The sequence below is a fragment of the Perissodus microlepis genome, chromosome 13 (assembly GCF_051167445.1).
Source record: "Perissodus microlepis isolate ML-2025 ecotype Zambia chromosome 13, ASM5116744v1, whole genome shotgun sequence".
Lineage (NCBI taxonomy): Eukaryota > Metazoa > Chordata > Actinopteri > Cichliformes > Cichlidae > Perissodus > Perissodus microlepis.
The window spans coordinates 31,893,291-31,918,102 of NC_140473.1; the positions used below are offsets into that span (position 1 = coordinate 31,893,291).

General features: G+C 43.3%; 3 protein-coding genes across 3 annotated transcripts; all 3 read left to right on the forward strand.

Moving 5' to 3' along the window:
* The first annotated feature begins 690 nt into the window (after positions 1–690).
* Positions 691–4,027, forward strand: LOC146375429 (uncharacterized). Its single transcript, XM_084949483.1, has 3 exons — positions 691–840; positions 2,053–2,256; positions 2,606–4,027. Exons 1-3 carry the CDS (start codon positions 774–776, stop codon positions 2,638–2,640), a joined length of 306 nt encoding a protein of 101 aa, XP_084805609.1. The 5' UTR covers positions 691–773; the 3' UTR covers positions 2,641–4,027.
* An 8,623-nt stretch (positions 4,028–12,650) lies between these two features.
* LOC146375430 (uncharacterized) lies at positions 12,651–14,762 on the forward strand. Its single transcript, XM_084949528.1, has 3 exons — positions 12,651–12,746; positions 13,480–13,791; positions 13,936–14,762. The coding sequence occupies exons 1-3, from the start codon at positions 12,710–12,712 to the stop codon at positions 13,986–13,988; spliced, it is 402 nt and encodes a 133-aa protein (XP_084805654.1). The 5' UTR covers positions 12,651–12,709; the 3' UTR covers positions 13,989–14,762.
* A 2,446-nt stretch (positions 14,763–17,208) lies between these two features.
* LOC146375431 (uncharacterized) lies at positions 17,209–20,424 on the forward strand. Its single transcript, XM_084949022.1, has 3 exons — positions 17,209–17,352; positions 19,013–19,384; positions 19,867–20,424. The coding sequence occupies exons 1-3, from the start codon at positions 17,316–17,318 to the stop codon at positions 19,914–19,916; spliced, it is 459 nt and encodes a 152-aa protein (XP_084805148.1). The 5' UTR covers positions 17,209–17,315; the 3' UTR covers positions 19,917–20,424.
* The last annotated feature ends 4,388 nt before the right edge of the window (positions 20,425–24,812 follow it).

Consider the following 24,812-nt stretch of genomic DNA (forward strand, 5'->3'; position numbering starts at 1 on the left):
TAAATAATACAGCGTGACTCATGCAGGGCTTTTAGAACACACACACACACACACACACACAGCAGGAGACTCTCAACAATCAAAAACTTCACATTTGTCAAAACATGAAGATTCAGTCACTTCAGCTCTGCCATGTTAAACACTGAGTCATTACAAAGTTTCGTCGGCCGGAGCATCGTTGGGATGAGCTTGAAGCTCATCAACTCCACCCTGCAGGGCAGCGGAGCTCCTCCCTCAGACAGAGTCAACCATAGAGGAGCTTCAGCTGCATATTAACTCCTCATTCGGTCTCAGGGAGCACACCTGTCACTTGTCAGGCAGAAGAGCCCAAACAGATCTCTGTATTTCACCTTCATGCTGTTTTCCTCACATTCATAGTCTACAAATGATTTATGAGTGAGGTTTGCACTCGTCTCTCATCTAGAGGAAACTGTTCAGTCACCTGTTGGACTCCCACCATCACAGGTGTATTTCACCTCAGTGCTGCCATCTTCTCAAATTACCGTTCCTGTTTGAGCAGGTCTTTTATTAAAAGTCTGAAGTAACCAACCACAACAGCAGTTGTCGTGAGCTGACACTGTATACATAATATAATAGATAAATGATGCTGCCGCCTGGCCTCAAACCTGTGTGACAGGTCAGCCCTGTGCGGCAGCCTCACCTCAGCAGGGCGGGAGCGGCGCTCGTATCCCATCACCTGAGGGGACGAGCGCACCCTCCTGTATAAGACAGATGCTTCAGCATCCACAAACACACTCCGGGCGGCAGCAGTCATGGCAGACTTCAGTGGCAAACTCGGGGGAAGTAATGGGATTGCGCGTGCTGTGGGACAGCAAGCCAGTGAGTTTGAGGAAAATCTCTCAGATTTCATCAGCTTTAAATATTATTTCAAAGAAGAGAAGAGTTTTTATTCTGCTGTCTGCAACAGCTTCAAACCTCAGAGAGCTTCCTTCAAAAGGTTCAAAGTATGAAGCTAAAATGAAAGATTTTTAATTAGGTTATAACAGTTGAGTTGAATCTCTTCATTCGTGTTTCATCTTTTCTTCATTACAAATGTAAACTTACGACCTCTGTTTATTTTGATGTTTCATTCTATTATCATGATTATGATTATCTTACTTTTTCTGTAGTTATCTAAACTGTCCACGCTTTTTAAAATCCTTTTGCTCTTTAAGCAAAAACAGAAAAACGTATAAAATTTTGTGTGGCGATCAGCTGACTGAGCACTCACACTTTAGTTCAGACTCACAATCAGGAAGCGATAACACTGTCTGATACTAAATCACAGACTTTATGAATGAGCAGTCATTTCATTTTCAGTCTGCAGTAAAGAAATTTTTAAATATTTAACGTAATTTTTGGACTTTGTTGAGAAGACGAGGTGTGCAACAACATCGATGCAAACACCGACAGTTCCCCGGTTTGTCCGTCCACATTCCTGCGTGAAACTGACAGGAATTTTCCACACGGCCGTGTCAGTGAGGGCGGCCTTGTTTACAGTGCAAACAATCATGTTGTCATAGAAACGTCAATGCAAAGTAAGTGTAATTATCGCACTCGGCCGTCGTTGTTCAGCCTGTTCTGCAAACTCAGCCGCTAAAGCTCAGGGAGCAGACACGAAGCACAGCAGGTACACGCCCACGTCACGCACGCCCACACCGCCCATCAGGTACTGCAGACACAAAAAGGGGAAACTGGTCCACGCGTACCCTTCCACAGCAACGCTAACGTGAGGCCAGAAGCTTTAGAGAGCGAGCTGAGGCCACCAGCTCCAACCTAGCTGCTCAGCATGTCTCCAAAAGTAGGGTCACCACAAACTAGCAGCACTACACGCACAGACACGGTTCACCTTTCAGCTGCCTTGGCTCCTGTTTCTTCCCTAAAACCGTCCATCTGTGGCTGTGGAGCTGTGTCGGCACGTGGTTGCAGATGGCCAAATACAGATGAAATAGCTCACGCTGAAAGTAGAAACAAGCAGTAATAATCAGTACATATAAATGTGATGGTGAGAGCCCTTCAGGTGAGGATGCCTAAACGCTGTTTGTTGTGCAGGTAAGGTGGTGGAGGGTGCAGTGAAGAAGGGCATAAGTGCATACGCGCAGAAGGGGCAGAAGGGTGGCCAGGAGGGTGAGAAGAAGAAGGAAGGAGGAGGAGGAGGAGGAGGAAGCCTCAGTATCGATGACGTGCTGTCATTCGACGGTGGAAACAAAAACGAGGGTCAGGGAGGTGGAGGAGGAGGTGGAGGAGGTGGAGGAGGTGAGCGCTGTCTAATGGAGCAGCATTTTGAAACATTTTGTGTTTAAACATGTGACTTGGCATCGTGCAGGATGAAAGCAGGAAGCTGATTTACAACATGGAAAATAGATCAAATATTTAAATTTGATATGATTTCATTTTGAATTTGATGGCACCCTGTCGTGTTGTCATCCAAAAAAATCAAACCTGTACAGGTGTTATGAAAGAGGAAATTATCCACAGAGGTCAGTGTGTGGGAGCCGACTCGCTGCTGCCTCTGCTGGACGTGAGAGGAACTGCAGCTTCAGAGACGAGCCCGCGTCGGCTCCATCTGTGTTTGTCTTATATTAATTTCTCGTTTCTCTCTCAGGTCTGGGGAACGTCGTTGGCGGGTTATTTAAATAGAAAACCTCCTTCAGCCTCATCAAACCTCCACCTGCAGCCTCCTGAGATGACTACATCGTATCATGTTTGCTGTGTTTTATCTTCTTTCACTTCATGTTCAGCAGAAAATTCAAATTCTTCCGTCTGATTGTTTTATGATTATTATCATTATATTGTTTGTCCTGCCTTTATAAACAGGCACAATTAAAAGAGCTTTGTCACCAGTGTGTCAGTGTGCATTACTTCCTGCTTTATTTTGTCGGTCGCCTGTCTTGTTCAGTCAGATTTAAGCAGTGTCCCAAATCAGGGTCTGCATCCTCCTGAGGCCGCATCTGTAGGCTGATTACGTCACAGCGACATGACGAAGGCTGCTCCAAATGAGGCGATAAATGCGTCCTTCATTTCCCCGGATTTGAAGGATGGCTCAGGTGTACAGACTGAGGGACCCACTGCTGCACATCATCTGTGAGGCTTTGCACCCCTGATGATCCACCAGGACAAACTCAGCAGTGTGTGAGGAAGAGGAGGAGGAAGAGCCAGCAGCAGCTGACAGATGGAGAGAATAGACAGACTGTTCCCTGTTTGTGAAGGACTGCTAGGAAAGTTTAACATAACTGTCTGTCCTGAATCAGTCTTATTAGGTAATGTTCAAATAATGTGATCATCCAGTGTTTTCAGTGTGGGAGAAAGTACTCAGGGCCTTCAAGTTACACACTATGAAAGGCAGCAACAAGTTTAATGTTCAGAAACCTAAAGTCTGTATCAGCAGCAGAATGGAGCTAAAAATAAATGTTTGTTTCAGTTCTATGAAGCTTTGAGTATTTTGGATCAGTAGCTGCTGTGTTTGTTGCATCATATTGCTGTAATTGTTTATATGCTTTATATATTCTGAGCTAAGTTGATCTATAGTGTTACATCATATTCTATAAGGATGTTATGTGTTTGTAGACTTTCTGCCCAGTTTGACCCATTTAGCAGAAGTCAGCCTGTTTAAGGCTCTGATATCTATTCTGTATGACTTAAAGAATAATCCTTTAATTGTCCCACAGGGGGAGATTTGGTTGTAACTACAGCAATAAAAACAAATATACAAACAAACAGGACACAGAAACATACACAAATCTTTTATTTACATATTTACATCAAAGACAATAGTTACCAAAAACAGAGTACTGTTATTAAAATTAAATACAGATAAGAGGCAAACCCAGGTTGTAGTGTGAATTGGTTAAAGCAGTTATGACATGGTCTGATTTTCTCCCCCAATAAAGGAATATTTCATATATCAGTCGACTCTTCATTCTATCAGACACAGTTATCACAGCTCGTACATTTGCTTTTTACACATATATGTAAGCATTGAGCCAAATTTAGTAATGCCAACATATTAAAAGAACAATATTTGTCTCTTATATATAATACATCTGTATATGCACTGTCAAAGATACTCGTCTTTGAGTGAAGATTTAAGGTGAGGAAATATAAATAACTGCAGCTTGAATCTTTACTGAAGCTCAGTATTTGACACAGAGGTCAAGCTCACTGCTGTAATAGCTAATTAGGACAGAGGCCTTAGACCTCCTGTCCTAATTTCCTCTCTCCTTTCTATTATTGTACGATCTATAAAGCGCCAATATAAATTCCAATTAGTTGAAGAGATCAAAGCATTATTCAGATTATTAAGCTTAAGTAAAATATTCTAATACGCTGTGAAAAGACTTAAATGTTATAGACTTCATCTGTGTAACCAAGCTTTTTTGTGAACTCAAAAATATGCCTGTTTTCAGCTTTGTGACCTTTTTACGTAGCCTAATGCTCTCCAAATTCAGGGGCAGCATGCTTCGAAGGACCCGACCCACCTGGTCCACGTAGGACGGGTCCTTCAAAGGCCGGGTAGGCCAGAAGTGAGTGGCCTACCCGGCCTACTGAAATTATCCATGAAATTAGCCAAGTAATTCTTAAATGCGTGTAGATTAAATAAAATTATTTTACCTGGATGTCTCTGATGAGCCTAAGGTACCAAACATGCCGGTGACAACGATAAAGTTTTTCCAGCTCCTCGAGAATGAAAAATGTACAAAACAACGGAGCGACATTTCTGGGTCAATTTTAAAGTTTTCACGCTGTGGCGCTAGTGACCGGACAAAAAGTGGAAGTAAGGGTGGACTTGAACAAAGGCTAGAAGGATTTCACAGCCGCTCATTTCCGGCCTTCCTGTATATACAGTTCTGGTTGTTGCACATAGAATTTAGCATTGCACAGTGGGGGGGGGGCTGTACTTATCGGTGCATGTATGAGTTCAGGGTGGTTATGGAAGAAACTGTTTCTGAGTCTGTGGGTCTTTGTGCTGATGCACCTGTTCAGCTTGTACTTCCTGAGGACCCTCAGGAAGTGCAGTCGCTGTTGGGCCTTCTCGACGACCGCTGAGATGTTTCCTGTCCAGGAGATGTCAGCAGAGATGAGGACACCAAGGAACCGGAAGGTGTGGACCCTCTCCACACACTCCCCCTTGATGTAAAGGGGGGCCAAGTCAGTGCTGTGTCTCCTGAAGTCGACAATGACTTCTGGTTTTCTTAGTGTTCAGCGTCAGGTTGTTTTCTGAACACCAGGCTGCCAGCTTCAGGACTTCCTCTCTGTACTCTGCCTCGTCTCCCTTTGAGATGAGTCCGACTACCCTGGTGTCATCAGCAAACTTGATGATGAGATTGTTGTTGTGGGTCGAACAGCAGTCGTGGGTGTAGAGAGAATACAGGAGGGGGCTCAGCACACAGCCCTGTGGGGAGCCGGTGCTCAGTGTGCGAGTGGAAGAGAGATGGGGGCGGAGCCTCACAGTCTGGGGCCGGTTTGTGAGAAAGTCCTTTATCCAGGCACATGTGAGAGGAGGGAGGCCAAGAGTGACCAGTTTGGTGATGAGGATGTCCGGGATGATTGAAGGCTGAGCTGTAGTCCACGAAGAGCATTCGGACGTAGCTCTGCCGCTGCTCTAGGTGACTCAGCACAGCGTGGAGGGCTGTGGCGATGGCGTCTTCTGTGGATCTGTTTGCACGGTATGCAAACTGGTGGGGGTCAAATTCTTCTCTCAAAGCATTTCATGATTACCGGTGTGAGGGCCACAAGGCGGTAATCGTTCAGGCTGGTGATGGGAGACGTCTTCGGCACTGGGATGATTGTGGCTGATTTTCAACAGGATGGGATGGCTGCCTGATCCAGTGAGAGGTTGAAGAGTCTGGTGAAGATGAAGGTGAGCTGGTGGGTACACGCTCTTAGCACCTTTCTAGGTACTCCATCTGGAGGAGCACACATCTGACATCGTGCTCCGTTACAGTGAGTGGAGCAGTGCAGGAACTAGGTGAGGATGAGGATGGGAGCAGGGTGAAGCAGTGCTGCTGTTGTGGTGTTTCATCTCAGGTAAAGAAGCTGTTTATTTCTTCTGCCAGCTGCCAGTGTTGGGAAGGTTACTTTTAAAATGTATTCCACTACAGATTACAGATTACATGCCCCAAAATGTATTTTGTAACGTATTCCGTTACGTTACTCAATGACAGTAACGTATTCTGAATACTTTGGATTACTTAATATATTATCATGCTGTTTACAGCTACATGAATGTACTGTTGCTGTGTGATTTATTACTATTACTGAAGGTTACTCTCCACACCAACACCAACTAGATGTTTAAACCTTAAACATCTAGTAGGTGGACATTAGGTAAGGCTGCACTTTTTGCAGTGATCTCGTATAGAAAACTATTCCGCGCGTATATAAAACAGGTCGAACCGTAGTAAAGGGACCTCTGGCTAATACGTCGGGTTCGTGTCGGCTCGTAGCTGAAAACTAGCTTTACTTTGTTGTCTGGGTCAACTTTGCTAGCGAGAGACAGAGAGAGGCGTTGAAAGGCTGCTGCAACAGGACTTATTGTTTCAGAGGAAACACGAACACAGCGTACAGTCGAGTCTTAACAGCTTACTTACAGCTGGGCTACACCGCCCATCAGGCTACATGCTTTAGCGCAATGCCTGTAACACTCTGCCTGTTGCCTTCATATTAAATCATTTTAAAAAATATTTCTTCACGTCATTATGCGGGCTACAAGTAGAGACCAGAGATGGGCAAAAACTAATTATTTTATGTGCTGGAATGTGCAGAAAATAGGTTTAAATGTTAAACTAATTTCTTCCAGTCAGAGAATGTTGCATATAATTTAATGTTTGCTTGATGCATAAAGTAAAAGATTAAAACTAATAAAGCAAGTTTTAAAAAGAGACTTTTCCATTTCATTACATTTTGTATGATGGATTGTAGAAAAAGTAGAGTTGGGCTGAAAGATCTATCGCTTTATCACCTATTCAGGCTGTAAATCGTGTTTTTAAAAAGTAACTAAGTAACTAAGTAACTAATTACTTTTGAAAATAAGTAATCAGTAAAGTAACAGGATTACTTTTTTGGGGAAGTAATCAGTAATTAGTTACTGATTACTTTTTTGAAGTAACTTGACCAGCACTGATTGAGACACAGACATTAGAGCCTCTTAACGTGTGTTTTGTTTGGGTTTCCACCAGCGTGGAATTACCAAAAATAGAGAGACCATAGCCTAACTGTCATGGCTGTGTGTAGGCAGGCAGGAAGAGAGGACCCAAAATGCAGGACTCAAGGAGGCAGAAGAAACTCAAAATACACAGCTTTATTGCTGGGATGAAGCAGAACAGAAAAACACTAACTAAACTGGGAGTACCGAATAACTAGACAGGTTGGCAGGCTGGCAAACAGAACACACAGAGGGAGTGAGGGCAGAAGACGTTAACGACGCGACGCTGAACACTGGAGGACACGCACTATAAATACTGAGGCAGGAACAAGAGGGAACGAAGAACAGGTGGGAACACGGCCGGGAGAAATTACACTTAACGAGACACGGGGAGCAAAGCTAGACACACAGACATAAGACAGGAACATGAACCTCCAAAGTAAAGCAGGAAACAAGACACACTTTACTGGGACACGGACTCGACAGAGTGAGACAGACAAGACACTGAACTAAACCTGCAATAACAACGAAATACAACCCGAACATTAATCCTAATACAGAAACACACCAGAATAACAGACACACAGATTCATAATAATAAAAATCAAAGCACCAGAGAAGCATAAAGAACAATCCATCATTCAAAAATAAACCAGAACATAAGGAACTCAAAATGCTGGGTCGAACCGACCCAGAACCATGACACTCACATATGAAACAGGAAAAGACCGCCGTGTAATCTATTCATTTCAACAAAGTAACTGTATTCTAAATACCACCTTTTTAAACGGTAACTGTAACAGAATACAGTTACTCATATTTTGTATTTTAAATACGTAACGCCGCATGCATGGTTAATGTTGGAGTAAGCATGGTCTAGAGTGTTCTCTCCTCTGGTGAATATACATAAATATGAGTTACAAAAAAATATAAGCAAGTGTGATTGTGCAGCTTGAGAACCATAGACCGATCAAGTCGGTGACTTTCGTCTGTGAAGTAATGACAGGCTGCTTTCACCCAGTGTCACAGGGAAGCTAGCACTGCCGCCATCTGTGAAGAGCAGATTAGCTGAGCAGGGTCTGTGATGGAGGTCAGTGGCAAACAAGACTTTCATATTGAAGGAATTTTTTCTTTCTCATGTTCTGGATTTGCTTTTTCTGACTGAAACCTTGATTTCTCCCGGTGAGTTAAGCGCTTTCATTGAACTAGTACCGGCTGGCTGTGCCTTTTTTAATGTTCTGAGAGCTTCTGGTCGTGGAGGAGGGCTTGCTGCTGTTTTTAAGGCTCATTTAGTCTTGAAGCAGCTATTCCCATCATCTTGCTACACCAGTTTTGAACTCTGTTTGCGCGAACTGGGCCACTCGCCTTCGTTGTTATGTGCGATTGTTTATCGGCCCCCGAAACATAACATGGAGTTCTTACCCGAGTTCTCGGAATTCCTTGCTGATTGTGCATCCCGGTATGACCAGATCCTCCTGCTTGGTGGTTTTAATATACACGTTTGCTGCCCGGGGAAGCCCCTGGCCAAGGACTTCCTGGACTTAGTGAACTCTTTTAATTTTGTCCAATCTGTTAGTGGTGCCACTCAAGAACGTGGTCACACACTGGACTTAGTTTTATATGGTTTATCTCTTTGCAATGAACATGTCGAAGATGCAGTATTCTCCTACCATATGCCTATTTTATTTGATATTGCTCCTTCCAAAGCTTTGGCAAATCGGGCTGTACCTGTTCGATGTTATCGTGCCGAACAGTTTTCCATATTATTTGTCAAATTCATATCTTATGCCCCTGAGTTATCCACCGCAGATGACCTACTTTTGTATTTTGACTTTTCCTGTAAATCTGTGCTTGATGTTGTTGCCCCTTTATCATGGGCTGCCCACATTCAGGTCCAGACCAAAAAGGCTAGGCAGCGCCTGTATCACCTACGACAACTGAGGAAGTTCAGGGTCTCTCCAGAGATCCAGAGATTTTCTATACAGGCGCTGTGGAGAGCATCCTCACACAGAACATCGTGGTTTGGGAACAGCTGTGTGGAGGACCAAAAAGCTCTCCAGAGAGTGATCCGTACAGCAGAACGCTGCTGCAGGATTGCTCTCCCCCCGCTTCAGGACACCTACACCAGGAGATGCCGGACTAGAGCAGATACTGAAGGACCCGTCCCATCCTGGCAACAACCTGTTCCAACTTCTGCAATCTGGTAGAAGGTTCCGCATCATCCGGGCAAGGACAGAGAGACTCAAGAGGAGCTTCTATCCCCAAGCCATCCGGGCCCTAAACACACACACCCACCCTCTCACATCATCTATAATTGACTGAGACAGGGCTCTCTTCCAGACACTCTAAACCCAGGCACAATGTACAAATTCCTTTAATTTTAAATATGTTTATATTGTCTATTCTGTAAAATAGTCAGATGTCTATTCATATTAATGTACAGAATTCACCTGCTTGCTGCTACTACTGCACATTCACCCAATGTATATACTATATATATATATAATATATTTTTGCACATGTCGAGGAGCGTGTCAGGTTACATTTCACTGTGTGTTATACTTGTATAACTATGCATGTGACAAATAAAGAACCTTGAACCTTAAACCTTTGAGGCTAGGAAAATGTAAACCTAAGACTAGTCCATGGTTAACTGATCGTACCCAAGCAATTAGGAGACAATGTAGGAGATGTGGAAGACAGTGGAAAAAAGATAGATTGCATGTCTCTCTGGAAGCCCTAAAAATTAGCTGGAAAGCTTATCAGAGCGCAGTTAACACTCCTACTTTTCTCAACTCATGGCCAAGTCACATAACCCTCGTCTTTTATACAATACTATAAATTCTGTACTTAACATGGAGGGTTACGACCTTTTCCCATCCTCTGAGGCTATGTGCAATAAGTTTATTACCTTTTTTGTGGACAAGATTGCTAGCCTGAGGCCTCCGACCCCAACTATTGTTGATCCGGCCATGCATGCTCCTTGCTCAAGCCTGTTTTCTGCCTTTGCACCAATTTCTCTGCTTGATTTAGAGGAGTTGGTGCTTCATGCTAAGCCCTGTGGTTCCCTGAACGATGTTGTTACTCCCCGCTTTCTCCAAAAGGTATTTCCTACCATTGGACCTTACATCCTGAAATTATCAATGCTAGTCTGTTAACCAGTCAAGTTCCTAGTGGGTTTAAACATGCAGTCACATATCCCTCAGTTAAGAAACGTGGCCTTGATAATTCTGTTATGTCAAATTTTAGACATATTTAGACAAATTTTAAACCTTTCTCCAAGCTTCCCTTATTAAGTAAGATCTTGGAGAGGATTGTACATACCCAGCTGTTAGATTATTTGAATGACAGCTGCATTTGACATAGTGGACCACGACCTGCTGATCTCCCGCTTACACCACTGTGTGGGAATTTTTGATTTGGCATTGTCATGGATAAAATCAAATCTTTCCAAAAGGAGTTTTTGTGTTAAGCTGGCCCTCCGTGGTCCCTCTGCTTTGGGGTGTGCCCCAGGGATCTATCCTCGGGCCGTTATTTTTCTCGCTGTATTTACTCCCTCTTGGTGCGATTTTTTGTAAACACGGAGTGTCATTTCGTTTGTATGCCGATGACTGTCATCTTTATTCACCTTTTAGTCATTTGGATACCTCCCCATGTCAATCTCTGCTTGACTGTCTTAGCGATGTCAAATCATGGCAAATAATTTTCTATATTTTAATGATCGCAATTCGGAAACAATTTTATTTGGCCCGCATCGTTCTACTGATTCTCCAGATGTCGATTTTGGTGTTTTGACCTCCCGTCTGAAAAGTTCGATCATTAATCTTGGTGTTAAATTTGATTCCGCACTTCCCTTCAATGGTCATGTAAATGTTAAAATCAGCTTTTTATCACCTCAGACGCCTGTCGAAGGTTAAGCCTTTCCTTTCCAAACACAATTCGGGAACTCGTATTCATGCTTTTATCACCTCACATCTGGACTATTGTAATTCCCTTTTAATAGGGATTGGGTCGCACACTTTGTCAAGCCTGCAGTTAGTGCAAAATGCAGCAGCACAATTTTTAACCAGTAGTAGAAAATTCGATCACATCACTCCGGTTCTGGATTCTTTACATTGGCTCCCATTGAATTTAGGATTCGTTTAAAGTCTTTTTTATTGGTTTTTAAATGTTTAAATGGTCTGGCTGTCACGGTCTGTGTGGCAGACTGTAGGGGTGAGGGGAATGAGGACCCTGGACTCTTTATGCTGAGCAGCGTGTTTATTTACAGTGCAGCAAAATGACAATATATCCCCGTGCGCTCCCGTGTCGTGTCTTCTTCTCAAAAGTCCGTGCTCGCCATTCCCGTGTGTCCGCACACCCTGTGCTTGCTGCCCTCCAGTGTTCCACGCTCCTCCTGAGGGGAAATAACAAGACAAGACACTTAATTCCAGTAGACACACACTCACAGACTTAAACTAAGCTAGAAGACTGACGTGGAGTCTCACGCAACAATCCAACGTCGAGGCGCACTCAGCCACACTGTTAAACCTGGCACCTGGCAGACACACCCACCAGGCCTGAAGAACCGGTGCTCTGTCACACCCACACACACCCACCTATACACAAACACATGGAAACAAAGGGCAGCAGCACCAAAAATACACATGCTTATTCAAAATCCCTGGATCCTTCAGACCCAGGCCGGTGACACCTGCTCCTGTCATGTTCCTGCTCGCTCGTGGCGTTCAGCTGAGCAGCTGTTGCTGTCGGTACCTATGTCGCGGCCAAAACTCAGGAGAACGAGGGTTCTCAATTGCAGCTCCGATGCTTCCCCTCCATATTAGACAAGCGTCATCAGTGCAGGTCTTTAAATCCAGATTGAAAACCTATTTTTATTCCCGGCTTTTAACTCTTTAGGAAACTGACACCTTTCTTCTCAGTTTTATTGTATGTTTAATTTTGCTTGTTGTGTTGATTTGTGTTGTTCAGCACTTTGGTCTGCCTGGTGTGTTTTTAAAGTGCTATACAAATAAACGATGATGTTTAACTTTGAGCTCATTTTAAATACTTCATATATTCTGTTTATGCATCATATTCTATAAATCGTGTGTTTACATGACACGCACGACAATCACGTGTGGATGTCCACATATCTAAGAAATCCGCTGAAAAGGCTCGAGCTGTGTGGGAAATGGTTGACTGTTGGGATCTACAGGGTTATTAAAATGTAAATGAAAAATGAAGCATCGGCAAAAAAAAAGTCAACAGGCTGTAAAGTAAAAGAGTAAAATGTCTGTGACAGCGCTGTGGGACACGGGGAGAGGACAGCGCTTTACTTTTAGATTTGTCCTGCTGGGACACCACGGCTCCAAACTAATGCACAAAACCATCACCGAAGCACAACAAACAGCAGTTCAGCTGTCAGAACCACACTCTGTGTTTTACATTTCTGTGAGGTCACAGCAGGTGGAACAGGTCGAGCTGGTCTGCAAACACACCTGAGAGGTGTCACCGGTTCCAGTCTCACCTCCACCTGCCTGAGAAGGGAAAAGTTTCCTCACAGCAACACAGAAAATCACAGACATGGACAAACTGGCAGGGATTGTCGGGAAAAAAGTGGGTGAGTGCAAAAACAGTAATAATAATAAATGGAAAAGAAGTGAAGCTGATTAGTTTTTCTGCTCCTGCTTTGATTGGTGGAGCAGGCGGAGCTGCAGTCAGGTGGAAACTCAAACTTAAGTTTTTTTAGTTGAGCTGATGCACAGACAACAGTAACAACAACTCTTTCAGTGTGCGCTCAAATACTGGACTCAACAGGACAGCTTTTTTCATAATACTCAGACACATCACAGACTCTGATTCACTTTGATGGTGAGAAACACAAACGACAGTTTAATTCTTTTATCTTTAATAGTTTTGATATTTTCATGTTCAAGCATTGTCTCAGATTTCAATGTGTAAAAAATACTTTTACAGCTTACATGACAAAGTCGAGACTGGACAACCTATCTAAACCAGTACGATACACAGTGACATTGCAAACATGGTCACTGTGATCTCACAAGTTCAAGTGAGATCATCTTTTCAAAGATGGCCTCCGGAGCTGGAAAATATAGTTGGAAAATTACTCTCGTTGGGTTCAGCTGAGGTGATTATTACTGATTATCAGTATTAATAGTTACCTGGCATGGTTTAACATCCATAAAGCCTTTATACGAGTCGCAGTGGGACAACACCTGATTCTGCGCCTATAAAGGAAACTGAGGAAGAGGAGCAGGAAGTGGAAGTGCAGGAAAGAACGTCGTGTATACCCATTATTTTAAACTCATGCTGGTGTTGTGCTTTTCGTACAGGAGATGCAGTGGAGGGTGCGGTGAAGGGCGCTCTGCATTTAGGGAACAAAGACAAAGACAAGAACAAGAAGAAAGGTGGAGGAGGAATCTTCTCACGGACAGGAGGCGACAAGGACAAAAAGAAGGAGGTGGACAAGGGCGAAGGCAAAGGAGGACTCTTCAACAGAGAGGACGAAGATGAGAAGGAGCGGAAGTCCGGATTCAAGGGTCTCTTCACTGAAGGGCCGCTCCCTGAAGCTGGCGGTGGTGGCGGAGCAGCGATGGAAGGAGAAGGTGAAGAAAAACCACAAAGTGCTTCTGCCAACGATGGAGGTACGTATGAGGAGCAGGACTGCTCATCGCTCCGTCACACTGAAGCCTGCTCTGCCACCTCTTTGTATATGGCAACCTTGGAAGTGTACAAGCTGTGCCGCTCAATGGATTCATTCATAATGTCTCACTTTTGGTTCTTCTCAGATTTGCTGGATGATCTTTTCGAATTGGCTGAAGAAACATCTCAAGGAAACTAAAACAGGAAGCTGTAAAGCACATCCCGACCCCCGAGGAAACAACTCCCACTCCTGAATAAAGACTAAAAAAAATCCACTTTTTTGTCCGTCTTTTCAGAAACGCACAGCTTCAGGCAGATAACTCGTAAGCTGGAAAGGAAATGGCGTGCCACAAACCATTAGAGGAAAAATGACCAATAATCATCCCACAGATGTAATATTATCTACAGCTACTTTCAGTACCATTGATGTTAAGTTAGACTCTTTTTCTCCAATTGATCTTTCTGAGTTAACTTCAATAATTACTTCCTCCAAACCATCAACGTGTCTTTTAGACCCCATTCCTACAAAACTGCTCAAAGAAGTCCTGCCATTAATTAATTCTTCGATCTTAAATATGATCAACTTATCTCTAATAATCAGCATTTAATCATTTGTTATTATTAGAGCTGTCAGCATTAACATGGATCAATCCAACCAATCACAGCAGATGGCCCCGCCCCTCCCTTGAGCCTGGTTCTGTCAGAGGTTTCTTCCTGTTAAAAGGGAGTTTTTCCTTCCCACTGTCACCAGAGTGCTTGCTCATAGGGGGTCATATGATTGTTGGGTAATAAAAACTAAAATGCTTGAACATGGACTTTAAATACACTTTAAATACATGTTTCTGGTTTGGTTGTCCTTTAATATTGAATAAATTAAATGAATAAATTAGTTATGTGGAATTATTACTCTGGTCAAACACAGTCTCTGAGGTAGCTCATCACACACATAAATAATTCATTTCTATGAACTGATCTAAATGTGAGGAGAAAATAACTGAAACGTTGCACAGGTACTGTTTGGTATGACAGTCTACCTGTGACACAGGTGACCAATCAATGACCTTTGTGTGACCTGATGGGGGGTCGTGAATATATGTAATACATGAATACATAAATTAGATGTATAACAAAAAAATAATTATGAAATACGTTTATAAATTACTTTTAATGTTCAAATAGAATAAATAACAAAATAATGAAGTATTTGATATTTTAATAAATAATTATTATCCATTAAAATTAGAATGAAGTAAGGAGAGAATGTGCATAGAAGTGAACTATTAATCCACTAATAGTAATGAGAAAGTGATGAAAATAAACACAATAAACACACACTGAACAGTTTCAAATCTAAAATGAAATAATAGATTCCAAACTTTAATGACTCCCATCAGAATTACAGACATTATAGGATCGCTGCAGATGCTGATGACTTAATTATTTACAAGCAGCTGGAAAATAATAATCAACTTAAGCTTTGAATTAAATGGTATCAGAATACTTTAATAATCCATAAGGATGTTAAGACAATAGCAGTAACAGACTGAACTCATTAAATAATACAATATATTACAAAGTTCATAAAAAATATAAGGCATAGCTCTAATATGAACAAATAGCTCAATTATAAATATCAAGAATATTACAGAGGTGAAATATATATGACTGACATTTTGCTCTAAGTGTCACAATTCGCTTAGGACTCACACGCAGGACTGAGAGGCTTAGAGGCACACAGTGGGTATTTATGGGGGAGGTGCTATCCACACAACTGTGACAGGGAAAAGGCCCCAGGGAATCCAGGTAGCGCCTCTTCAGACACTCTCCACTCGCGATCAGTCTCTCTCCAAACACTCACAAAACAGGAATCCACTCAGGGAACACAAGGTCGGGTCCAGGGGATCTAAAGAAGAAACACACGTTAGAAGGAATGTGCTGAGATGCGAGAGTGAACTCTGAACTAGGCTGCACTGACACGAGTCACACACAGCGATCCCGCGATGAGTAGAAGTCACTCCCTGGCTTAAATGCTGGCTGCACTTATGAGGCCCAGGTGTTTCCTCTTCAGAGGGGCGTGGGCCGAGGGCATGAACCCACAGTGAGTTCCGCCCTGGCGAGACAAAACTACTGATCAGCGCCAAATCACAACAACGGTCGCCTCAAGGTGCTTTATATTGTAAGGCAGACCCTACAATAATACATACAGAGAAAGACCCAGCAATCATATGACCCCCTATGAGCAGCAGTTTGGCGACAGTGGGAAGGAAAAACTCCCTTTTAACAGGAAGAAACCTCCGGCAGAACCAGGCTCAGGGAGGGGCGGGGCCATCTGCTGTGATTGGCTGTGGTGAGAGAAGGAAGACAGGATAAAGACATGCTGTGGAAGAGAGACAGAGATTAATAACAGATATGATTCAATGCAGAGAGGTCTGTTAACACATAGTGAGTGAAGAAGAAACACCCAGTGCATCATGGGAATCCTCCAGCAGCCTACACCTATTGCAGCATAACTAAGGGAGGATTCAGGGTCACCTGGTCCAGCCCTAACTATATGCTTTAGCAAAAAGGAAAGTTTGAAGCCTAATCTTGAAAGTAGAGATAGTTTCTGTCTCCTGAATCCAAACTGGAAGCTGGTTCCACAGAAGAGGGGCCTGAAAACTGAAGGCTCTGCCTCCCATTCTACTTTTAAATACTCTAGGAACAACAAGTAGGCCTGCAGAGCGAGAGCGAAGTGCTCTAATAGGGTGATATGGTACTACAAGGTCATTAAGATAAGATGGGGCCTGATTATTTAAGACCTTGTATGTGAGGAGCAGGATTTTAATTATGGATTTAACAGGAAGCCAAAACAGGAGAAATCTGCTCTCTCTTTCTAGTCCCTGTCAGGACTCTTGCTGCAGCATTTTGGATTAACTGAAGGCTTTTCAGGGAGTTTTTAGGACTTCCTGATAATAATGAATTACAGTCGTCCAGCCTGGAAGTAATAAATGCATGAACTAGTTTTATTCTAGGGTCAGATTTCTTATTTTACAGGGGAGCACGTGCACATTGTGCACGTGCACTGGTACAGACTACAAATAACATCTGAGCATCAGAGCAGTAGCTGAAATAGAGTAGAAGTAGAAACAGAAAGTAGCGTATCATAGAAATACTTACTCACTGATTTTGCTTTTGTTTTCAGGTGAGTCACAGTTTAACAGTTCATACACTGTTATTTAAAGTGTGAAGTGTCTGTGGCCTGAAGAGCGTGGCAGCACTTTGAGCTCACATTCAGTGATGGGCGGTTTGTGTTGGCTCATGTTTTGGAACTAGTTCGATGCACAGAAACATACGAAGTAACGTCAGTACAGAAAAGGAGAGCACTTCTGTGAATGATGAATTAGCCGGTGGAACAGGTCGGGCTGCTCTGCAGACACACCTGATTCCTCAGCTGAGCCACCTGAGGGGCGTCGCCAGCCGCGCTCTCACCTGAGAGCTGAACTTAAAGCACACCTGAGTGCGCCTCAGAGACAGAAACACCGCAGAGATGGACAACCTCGCAGAGATGGCCGGCCAAAAAGCGGGTGAGTAAAAAAACAAACCACCCGTTTATGGTCTGATTCGAAACAGTGAAACTGGCACATAAACTCTTCTACTGCAGACATTTAAAGAGGAAATGATGTTTCATTAGTAAAACCTGAGATTTTCGCAGCCTTTGTTGTTGGCGTCACCTCCTCTTTGGCTCCTTTGGTCAGTTTTGTTGCTTTGTTGTTAGAAGCAGGCTCAGAGAGGCAGAGGGCAGATTTATTCTGTGTATTTCAAGAAAAAAACAGCTCATATTTTCTTTAGTTTTTGTTTATTTTTACATCCTTTTGTTCAGGTTACCTGACTTTACCTGGTGCAGGTGAGAAGGCTGCAGTTTTAGTTAACTTAATCTGAAAAGGGGAATATTAACTTGATCAAGTTGTGTGTTTAAGCATTTATTAATGATTGTTAATTATGCATACCTGACCTGTTAACTGATCGTAACTGTGATGTGAGTCCCACGCCCCCCTCGTCAGGGACGAGTCAGAGCTGAGGAATTGCTAGAAAAACCTGTCTGTGTGAGGAGTCAGTCATTTGGGAGGGGCTCAGAGTAGAGACGCCACTTGTCCACGTCATAACACGGGTTCATCTGAGGGCACCTCCCGGGCACCTCTTAGGTGAGGCCCTGGGGCACGGCTGAGTGTCCACCAGAAGATGAGGAGGAGGAGGAGGTGAGGTCATCTGGTCATTATCGGGTCTAAAATGACTCGATACAGCCTCAGAAGAACAAAAGTGTGACGCATTGCATCATGTCAGCATTTATTTGACAGGAACTAAAGCAAACTGACTCCGCCCCCTGATTCAGCAGCATTAAGTTGCAGTGATGGTTTCTGTTGTGTCCTGTAATGTTAGATACCAAACGGCACCAGCACAGGGTGGTGCTGTAAAAAGGAAGAAAATGTCGTCCAGCGAGAGATCGCCAAGGTGACGAACTGATAAACAGACATGTGACTCCCTGCTGCATTTCACTATGTAAACATATGTGCTGTGTCCATTAAAGGGCAGCAGTTTCCTCTTTACAGCGTCGCTTCAGCTCATTCAGGTTTGCAGCATTCATTCATGCTCAGCTCTGAGCTCTGCAGCAGCTCCATGCAGACGTGCTGTCGCAGATTTGCAGCTGCGCTCAGAGCTTTGTCCTGCTGATGACCAGTTTGGTCCGAACTTTCTGTGAGACAGACGGCCTCACGCTGACTCTAGAATACTTTGGTGTAGAGAGGAGCTCGTGGTGCACTCAGATCATCATTCCTCCTCCATGGTGCTCACAGCTGCTCTGAGGTGTTTGTTTCCTCCAAACGTGCTGCTGTGCATGATGGGCAAACATCTGCACTTTGGTGTTGTTTGTTCAGAAGCAGCTGTGCTGCCGTGTTCTGTTAAAGAGAAGAATATGGCTTTCTCCTGCAGCCCTCCAAACAACCCACATTTGATGGACAAGTATGGCTGTCATGAAATTTAACCTTTACTGAGGCCTGCAGAGTCTGAGACAGAGCTGTTGGATCTCACCTCTGGGTGAATTTTTGGGAACGTTACTGAGTTCCTCCTCAGAGCCTTCAAAACATTAAATGAGGAAAATGTGTTGGAAAACTGAGCTGCAGAGAAGGGGGGAAGTGGAGATCGAGAAAAGATGTTTTTGAACCTAAAGTGTTTGTTTTTTCCGAGCAGGTAGCTTGGTGGAGGGGGCAGTGAAGGGAGCTCTGAATTCAGCCAACAAGAACAAAGGTGAGAAGAAAGGAGGAGGAGGCGGCATCTTCTCGATGTTTGGAGGCAACAAGAACAAAAATAAGGACAGAACAGATGACAAGCAGAAGAAAGACGATAAAGGAGCGCCCCTCCCAAATGTGCCCAACAAAGATGGTAGTGGGGGCAAGAAACCAGTACCCGAAGGGAATTTAGCGGGAACAACAGGAGGGAACGTGGGACCGACGATGGGAGGAGGTGCAGGAGGGAACGTGGGACCGACGATGGGAGGAGGTGCAGGAGGAAGTGGAGGATCAGCTGGACCTGTAGGACAGGAAGGAGTCACAACAGACAGAGGTAGGGATAAAGAGACCCTCCTGTTGGTGCTCAGCTGTCCGCTCACTGAAGATGAAGCCATGAAGGCTTAAAGTCAGGAAGTTGTTGCTAAAAGAAAACATGTCAGGAAGACGGGCTTCATGCCTCAGCCTTCAGCAGAGGAGTGACAAAAGAAAGAATCAGCTACAGGCAGGGTGCTCGCTGCAAGCACCAGTTTTTGCCCCTCAGCAGGCTTCCTGAAGTCAGCCATTCAGAGGAAGCCTTAATAAAAGTTAAAGGGGTTTTTAGGTACTGGGATTCTGGATGAGTCCAGAAATCCAAAGCAGATATATTCACACATGTGTTGCATTTTTTGGTTTAAGTATGTCATGACTTTACGCCTTCATCACTCACTGGTTTAAGTTGTCTTTAGTGAACCTCCGACTGACGTATCAGCAGCCCAGACTCACGTATAATCTGTTTAGAGTTAGTAACCTATCCTCTGTCTTCTTGGTTTGTCTCAGATCTGATGGATGATCTGTTCGAGCTGGGAGAAGAAATGAAAGGGAACTGAAGCAAAAGGAAGAAAACCCGACTTCCACCACAACCACTCAGAGAAGATCCGGAAGGACGAGAGCGCCCACATTTTTCTCTGATCTACAGTTTTGCACAGAACTAAAGATTTTAATGCATTATCAGCCTATTATTCACCGTGTTTTACTCATCGTGTTTTCTGCTTTAAAACTCGGCACATGAAGAGATAACCAGTCAGTGTGTTTAACTTTATCATAATAATAGCACCAGCAAAGATGTTATGAATGAATAAATTTAAATGTTTTACTTACTGGAGGGGACTTTTCCTTCTTTTGGTCAGTTTGTCAGTATTTTGTCTCGTAGAAGCTTCTCGTAAACTCCATGGCGGATGTTTTAAAGCATATATTAGTTTTAATTTTAAGAAAAATAAAAATCTTACACATAGATATTTCAATATATGATCATTGAAAATCAATAAAAGCAATTTGAAATAAATACTGTCATAACAAACAGAATTAAATAAATAAATAAATTTATGAAAATGTGGGTTTTTTTCATTTACTTCTGATGTTTTTCCTTATGTTGACATACACTTTGATTCATTATAAACTCAATCATTTAAATAACATTTCAAACCCAAATGTAAACGTAGTCACAGAAATAAGAGTATCTCAGATATTAGAATAAGACAAAGGCATTAAAATGCTTCGATGAAACACTGGGAACAGCAGTCATTCGAGTCATTTTTTACAACATTTAGTAAAATATTTGTAACTTTTCATATTTAAAACACAATTTTAAATGTTAAATTTAAATGTTAAATATTAAATCTAAATGTTGAATTTAAATCTTATTATTATATTTAAATCTAAATATTTAGCAATTCAGCTGGACGTGCTGCAGCGATTGTGAAGTGGAGACCGCAGCTGCTGAGAGCGCACTACTGCTGAACCTTTGGTTGGCCGACAAAACGGATCTTCCGATGTTTTCAGCTAAATCGCTGGACGTGCTGGTAGGCAAGAAGTGAAGCAGCTCATGGTGGTGAGAAGTGACCATCAGGGGAGAGCAGACACAATCTGACCACTACTGGCACACTTTTGCACCGGAGGATTTCGTAAAGCTTTTATTTTGGTATTTCCGTTGATTCGTACAATAAATTTCCATGTTAGCTAAATATTTAGTTTCCTGTAACATTTAGATTTAACATCCATCCATCTTCTTCAGCTTATCCGAGGCCGGGTCACGGGGGCAGCAGCCCAAGCAGAGAAGCCCAGACCTCCCTCTCCCCAGCCACCTCCTCCAGCTTATCCGGGGGAGCACCAAGGTGTTCCCAGGCCAGCCGAGAGATATAATCTCTCCAGCCTGTCCTGGGTCTGCCCCGGGGCCTCCTCCCGGTGGGACATGCCCGGAAAACCTCGCCCAGGAGGCGCCCAGGGGTGGCCCGAACCACCTCAGCTGGCTCCTTTCGATGTGGAGCAGCAGCAGCTCTACTCTGAGCCCCTCCTGGATGGCTGAACTTCTCACCCTATCTCTAAGGGAGAGGCCAGCCACCCTTCGGAGGAAGCTCATTTCCGCCGCTTGTATCCGCGATCTCGTTCTTTCGGTCACTACCCACAGCTCATGGCCATAGGTGAGGGTAGGGACGTAGATCGACCGGTAAATTGAGAGCTTTGCTTTTACGCTCAGCTCCCTCTTCACCACGACGGACCAGTGCAGCGTCCGCATCACTGTGGCCCAGAGGTGGGTCGAGTATCCAAAAATTGTACTCAAGTAAGAGTAGCATTACTTTAAAATATTATTACTCAAGTAAAAGTAAAAAGTAGTCGTCAAAAAAGTTACTCAAGTAAGAGTAAAAAAGTACTTGGTGAAAAGACTACTCAAGTAGTGAGTAACTGTTTGAAATGTCCGATTTATTTTATAAATAAATGCTATCAGACAAACAAAAATAAATAAATATACAAATGTTCGTATTTTCAAAAGGAATATATGTAAAAACATCAACAAAATAAGGCACAACAATTCTAATTTCCAGATTTCAGTTTTTCACTACATAAAGCTTTTTTCACCAATACCTACAGTAAATAATATAAACATATAAACAGTGCAAACAATTTCCAGTGACAAGATATGCTGTGAACTTTATATTCATTTTTGCTCCAAATGGCACAGCAGCCTCAGAGAAAACAGAACGAGGCATCTTCAACATATGTTCATACAAGGCAGCTCAGTTTACCATAAGTTGTATGGGTGTGCATCTATTTCTGCATATTTAGCAAAAATGTGCCATTTCTTCACTCGGTGAGGTGATGGTTCAGCTTCAGCAGCAGTTTGCTCTCAAGGTTCTTTCTGTGAAGCTGTAACTGTTTAGCAGTGAACAGGAGTCCTGCATGACTGAGACGTCCTTCACAAGCAGTGCTCGCCAACAGACCCTCCTTGCACTGTTTGGCTGTTACTCTGGGAAAAGACAAGAAAGACAGTGATGGAAGCCGTGACTGGAGCTGCGATGTAGCCTCTCCACTGGCAGCATATTATCTAACGTGTTAGACTAATTTTTTTTTTTTAAAGTAACAAGTCGAATTTTGCAAATGTAGTGGAGTAAAAGTACCGTTTCTTCTTCACAAATGTACTCAAGTAAAAGTAAAAAGTATTGTGCAAAAAGGGTACTTTAAAAGTACATTTTTTTCAAAAACTTACTCAAGTAAATGTAACTCGTTACTACCCACCTCAGCTGGGTTAGGGTTAGGGGGCTAACCCTGCTGCTAACAGTAAATACTAAATATTAAACATTATTGTGCAGCATGTACGATCGACAGCGCACAGTGTGCTTTGAGGTAGGAGCCAAAAAGGGTGTAGTTTGTGTGTGTGAGCACCCGTGTGTACACCTGTGAGCATGGACGCGCTGGTATTTAAAAGGTTCCTTCATGTAATGATCTGCTAGAACATAGGTGTCAAACTCTGGCCCGCGGGCCAAATTTGGCCCGCAGCCTAATTACATTTGGCCCGCGAAGCCATACCAAATTACTATCAGAGCTGGCCTACTGGTATTATACAGCTAATATATATATTGTTTAGTATTAAGCTTTGCTTGTTCCATATTCAGTTTTCCAGCAAAACTTATTTGAGTCCATAAGAAAAGATTGATTCTTATATCTGGAGGAAGATTTTTTTTTCAATAAATATTAATGTTAGCCCGCAACATTGTTCCAGTTTTGAATTTTGGCCCACTGTGTATTTGAGTTTGACACCCCTGTGCTAGAGGGTACTCCAGAATATAGGCTACTTATCATTTGTAGGTATAAATGTGAAACATGAAAACATCACTGAAACATTGAAAATGATTTTTATTGACCTTTGACCTCTGATAAGCCCCGCCCTAGTCTTTACTTATGTCACACCTGTCCTCAGGACCCACAGATCCCAAAGCTGCCATCAGGTCTGCAGTCCACTGTGAGGTCAGCGGGGTTCAGGGAGGAACTGAAGGTCCAGCAGCGTGAAGTCCTGACTGATGGGGATGCTGTTCTCATCGCACAGGAAGTTGCTTCTGATGGTGGCGATGAAGGTCTTCCTCGGGAGGGAGAGGAGGGTGTGGATCCTCTCTGCTGCCACCTGGATGTGTTTCACCTCCGACCCCGGAGCTGAGGAACAAAACAGATGCAGACAGGATGAGCGGAGGCGCCGAGAATCACACCAGGAAGGATCTGAAACCAAGAACTCCTTGTGTAACTCCTCCCTCTGACTCCTCCCTCTGACTCCTTGTGTAACTCCTCTTCTGACTCCCTCTGATTCCTCCTTGTGACTCTTCTGTATGAGTCCTCCTTTGACTCCTCCCTCTGACTCCTCCCTCATGTGACTCCTCCCCTTGAGACTGATAATTCTGCTACTCAGTGTACTGTAACCCAAAAAGTGCAGTTACCACAGACACGAGCAAACTGCACTACAACAAGTGCAGAAAGAGGAAACAGGCGATATAAACTATATTTTGGGTTACAGACATTTTCTACCTCGCGCTGCCTTTAGGGCCTCAGTGAGTCTGAGTCTGTGTGTGCACGTTCAGCCGGCCACGGGACGTGGACACGTGACAGCACAGTTACAGGAAATCACCAGGATGCTCACTCAGCTTTCTTTCTTTGAACCAAACCAACAACACTGTTTATGTTTACATGTTATGTTGCTATATTTTATTGTATTGTTGCTACTGTTAATATATTATTGTAAGGTGACCTTGAGGGTCTTCAAGGAGGCCATAAATAAAATGTATTATTATTATTACTAAACTATTTTAACACCCTGGCTTCATCAAACACACCTCAAAAATAGAATTTGTATGACTAACGATGATGTAATCACCAAAGAAAGCATCACGGTGCAGCTCTCTGAGCTTTTATAACAATGAAGTTGGTTCCACCATGGAAAAGATGGAGGATGGAGCCTCGTCACCATTTTATTCCCTTTCCACTTGAAATGTTCGATCTGAGCGCCAGACTCTGAGGAAGAGCTTTAACAATCGGTTTGCCAGACCCCGATTCATCCATGCATCCACCCATGCATCCACCCATGGTCCACCATGGCTCCTCTATACCCACTCCGAGCTCCGTTTCTATCCCGCTGGTTTGGATTGGTCTTCTTGTGCATTTCCCGTTTTAGAGACTTGGAACTCCTGAAGCTTTGACATGTTCCACGGCTGACCGTTTGTTTTCCTTTTATAATCGTCTCGCTGACAGGAACAAGCAGTCAGTCCATGTTGGATTCATTCATGAGGGAAGCACAGCCACTCATTAAGATCTGCAAACACTTTCTGCAAACTTCAGGCTGTTTCACACATTTACATCTGTGCAGGAACTTGTTTCAGGAATGCAGATGACACAGTAAATCCATATTTTTCACCAACACTGTGTCATTACAATGATTAAATGACTGCCAGGATGTTCAGCTGAAT

Excerpts from the sequence above, each read along its gene's own strand:
- LOC146375431 (XM_084949022.1), top strand. The coding sequence starts at position 17,316 with ATGGACAACCTCGCAGAGATGGCCGGCCAAAAAGCGG. Across the intron at positions 17,353-19,012 it reads GATGGCCGGCCAAAAAGCGG|GTAGCTTGGTGGAGGGGGCA; the intron begins GTGAGTAAAAAA and ends TTTTCCGAGCAG. Across the intron at positions 19,385-19,866 it reads AGGAGTCACAACAGACAGAG|ATCTGATGGATGATCTGTTC; the intron begins GTAGGGATAAAG and ends GGTTTGTCTCAG.
- LOC146375429 (XM_084949483.1), top strand. The coding sequence starts at position 774 with ATGGCAGACTTCAGTGGCAAACTCGGGGGAAGTAATGGGATTGCGCGT. Across the intron at positions 841-2,052 it reads TGCTGTGGGACAGCAAGCCA|GTAAGGTGGTGGAGGGTGCA; the intron begins GTGAGTTTGAGG and ends TTTGTTGTGCAG. Across the intron at positions 2,257-2,605 it reads AGGTGGAGGAGGTGGAGGAG|GTCTGGGGAACGTCGTTGGC; the intron begins GTGAGCGCTGTC and ends TTTCTCTCTCAG.
- LOC146375430 (XM_084949528.1), top strand. The coding sequence starts at position 12,710 with ATGGACAAACTGGCAGGGATTGTCGGGAAAAAAGTGG. Across the intron at positions 12,747-13,479 it reads GATTGTCGGGAAAAAAGTGG|GAGATGCAGTGGAGGGTGCG; the intron begins GTGAGTGCAAAA and ends CTTTTCGTACAG. Across the intron at positions 13,792-13,935 it reads TGCTTCTGCCAACGATGGAG|ATTTGCTGGATGATCTTTTC; the intron begins GTACGTATGAGG and ends GGTTCTTCTCAG.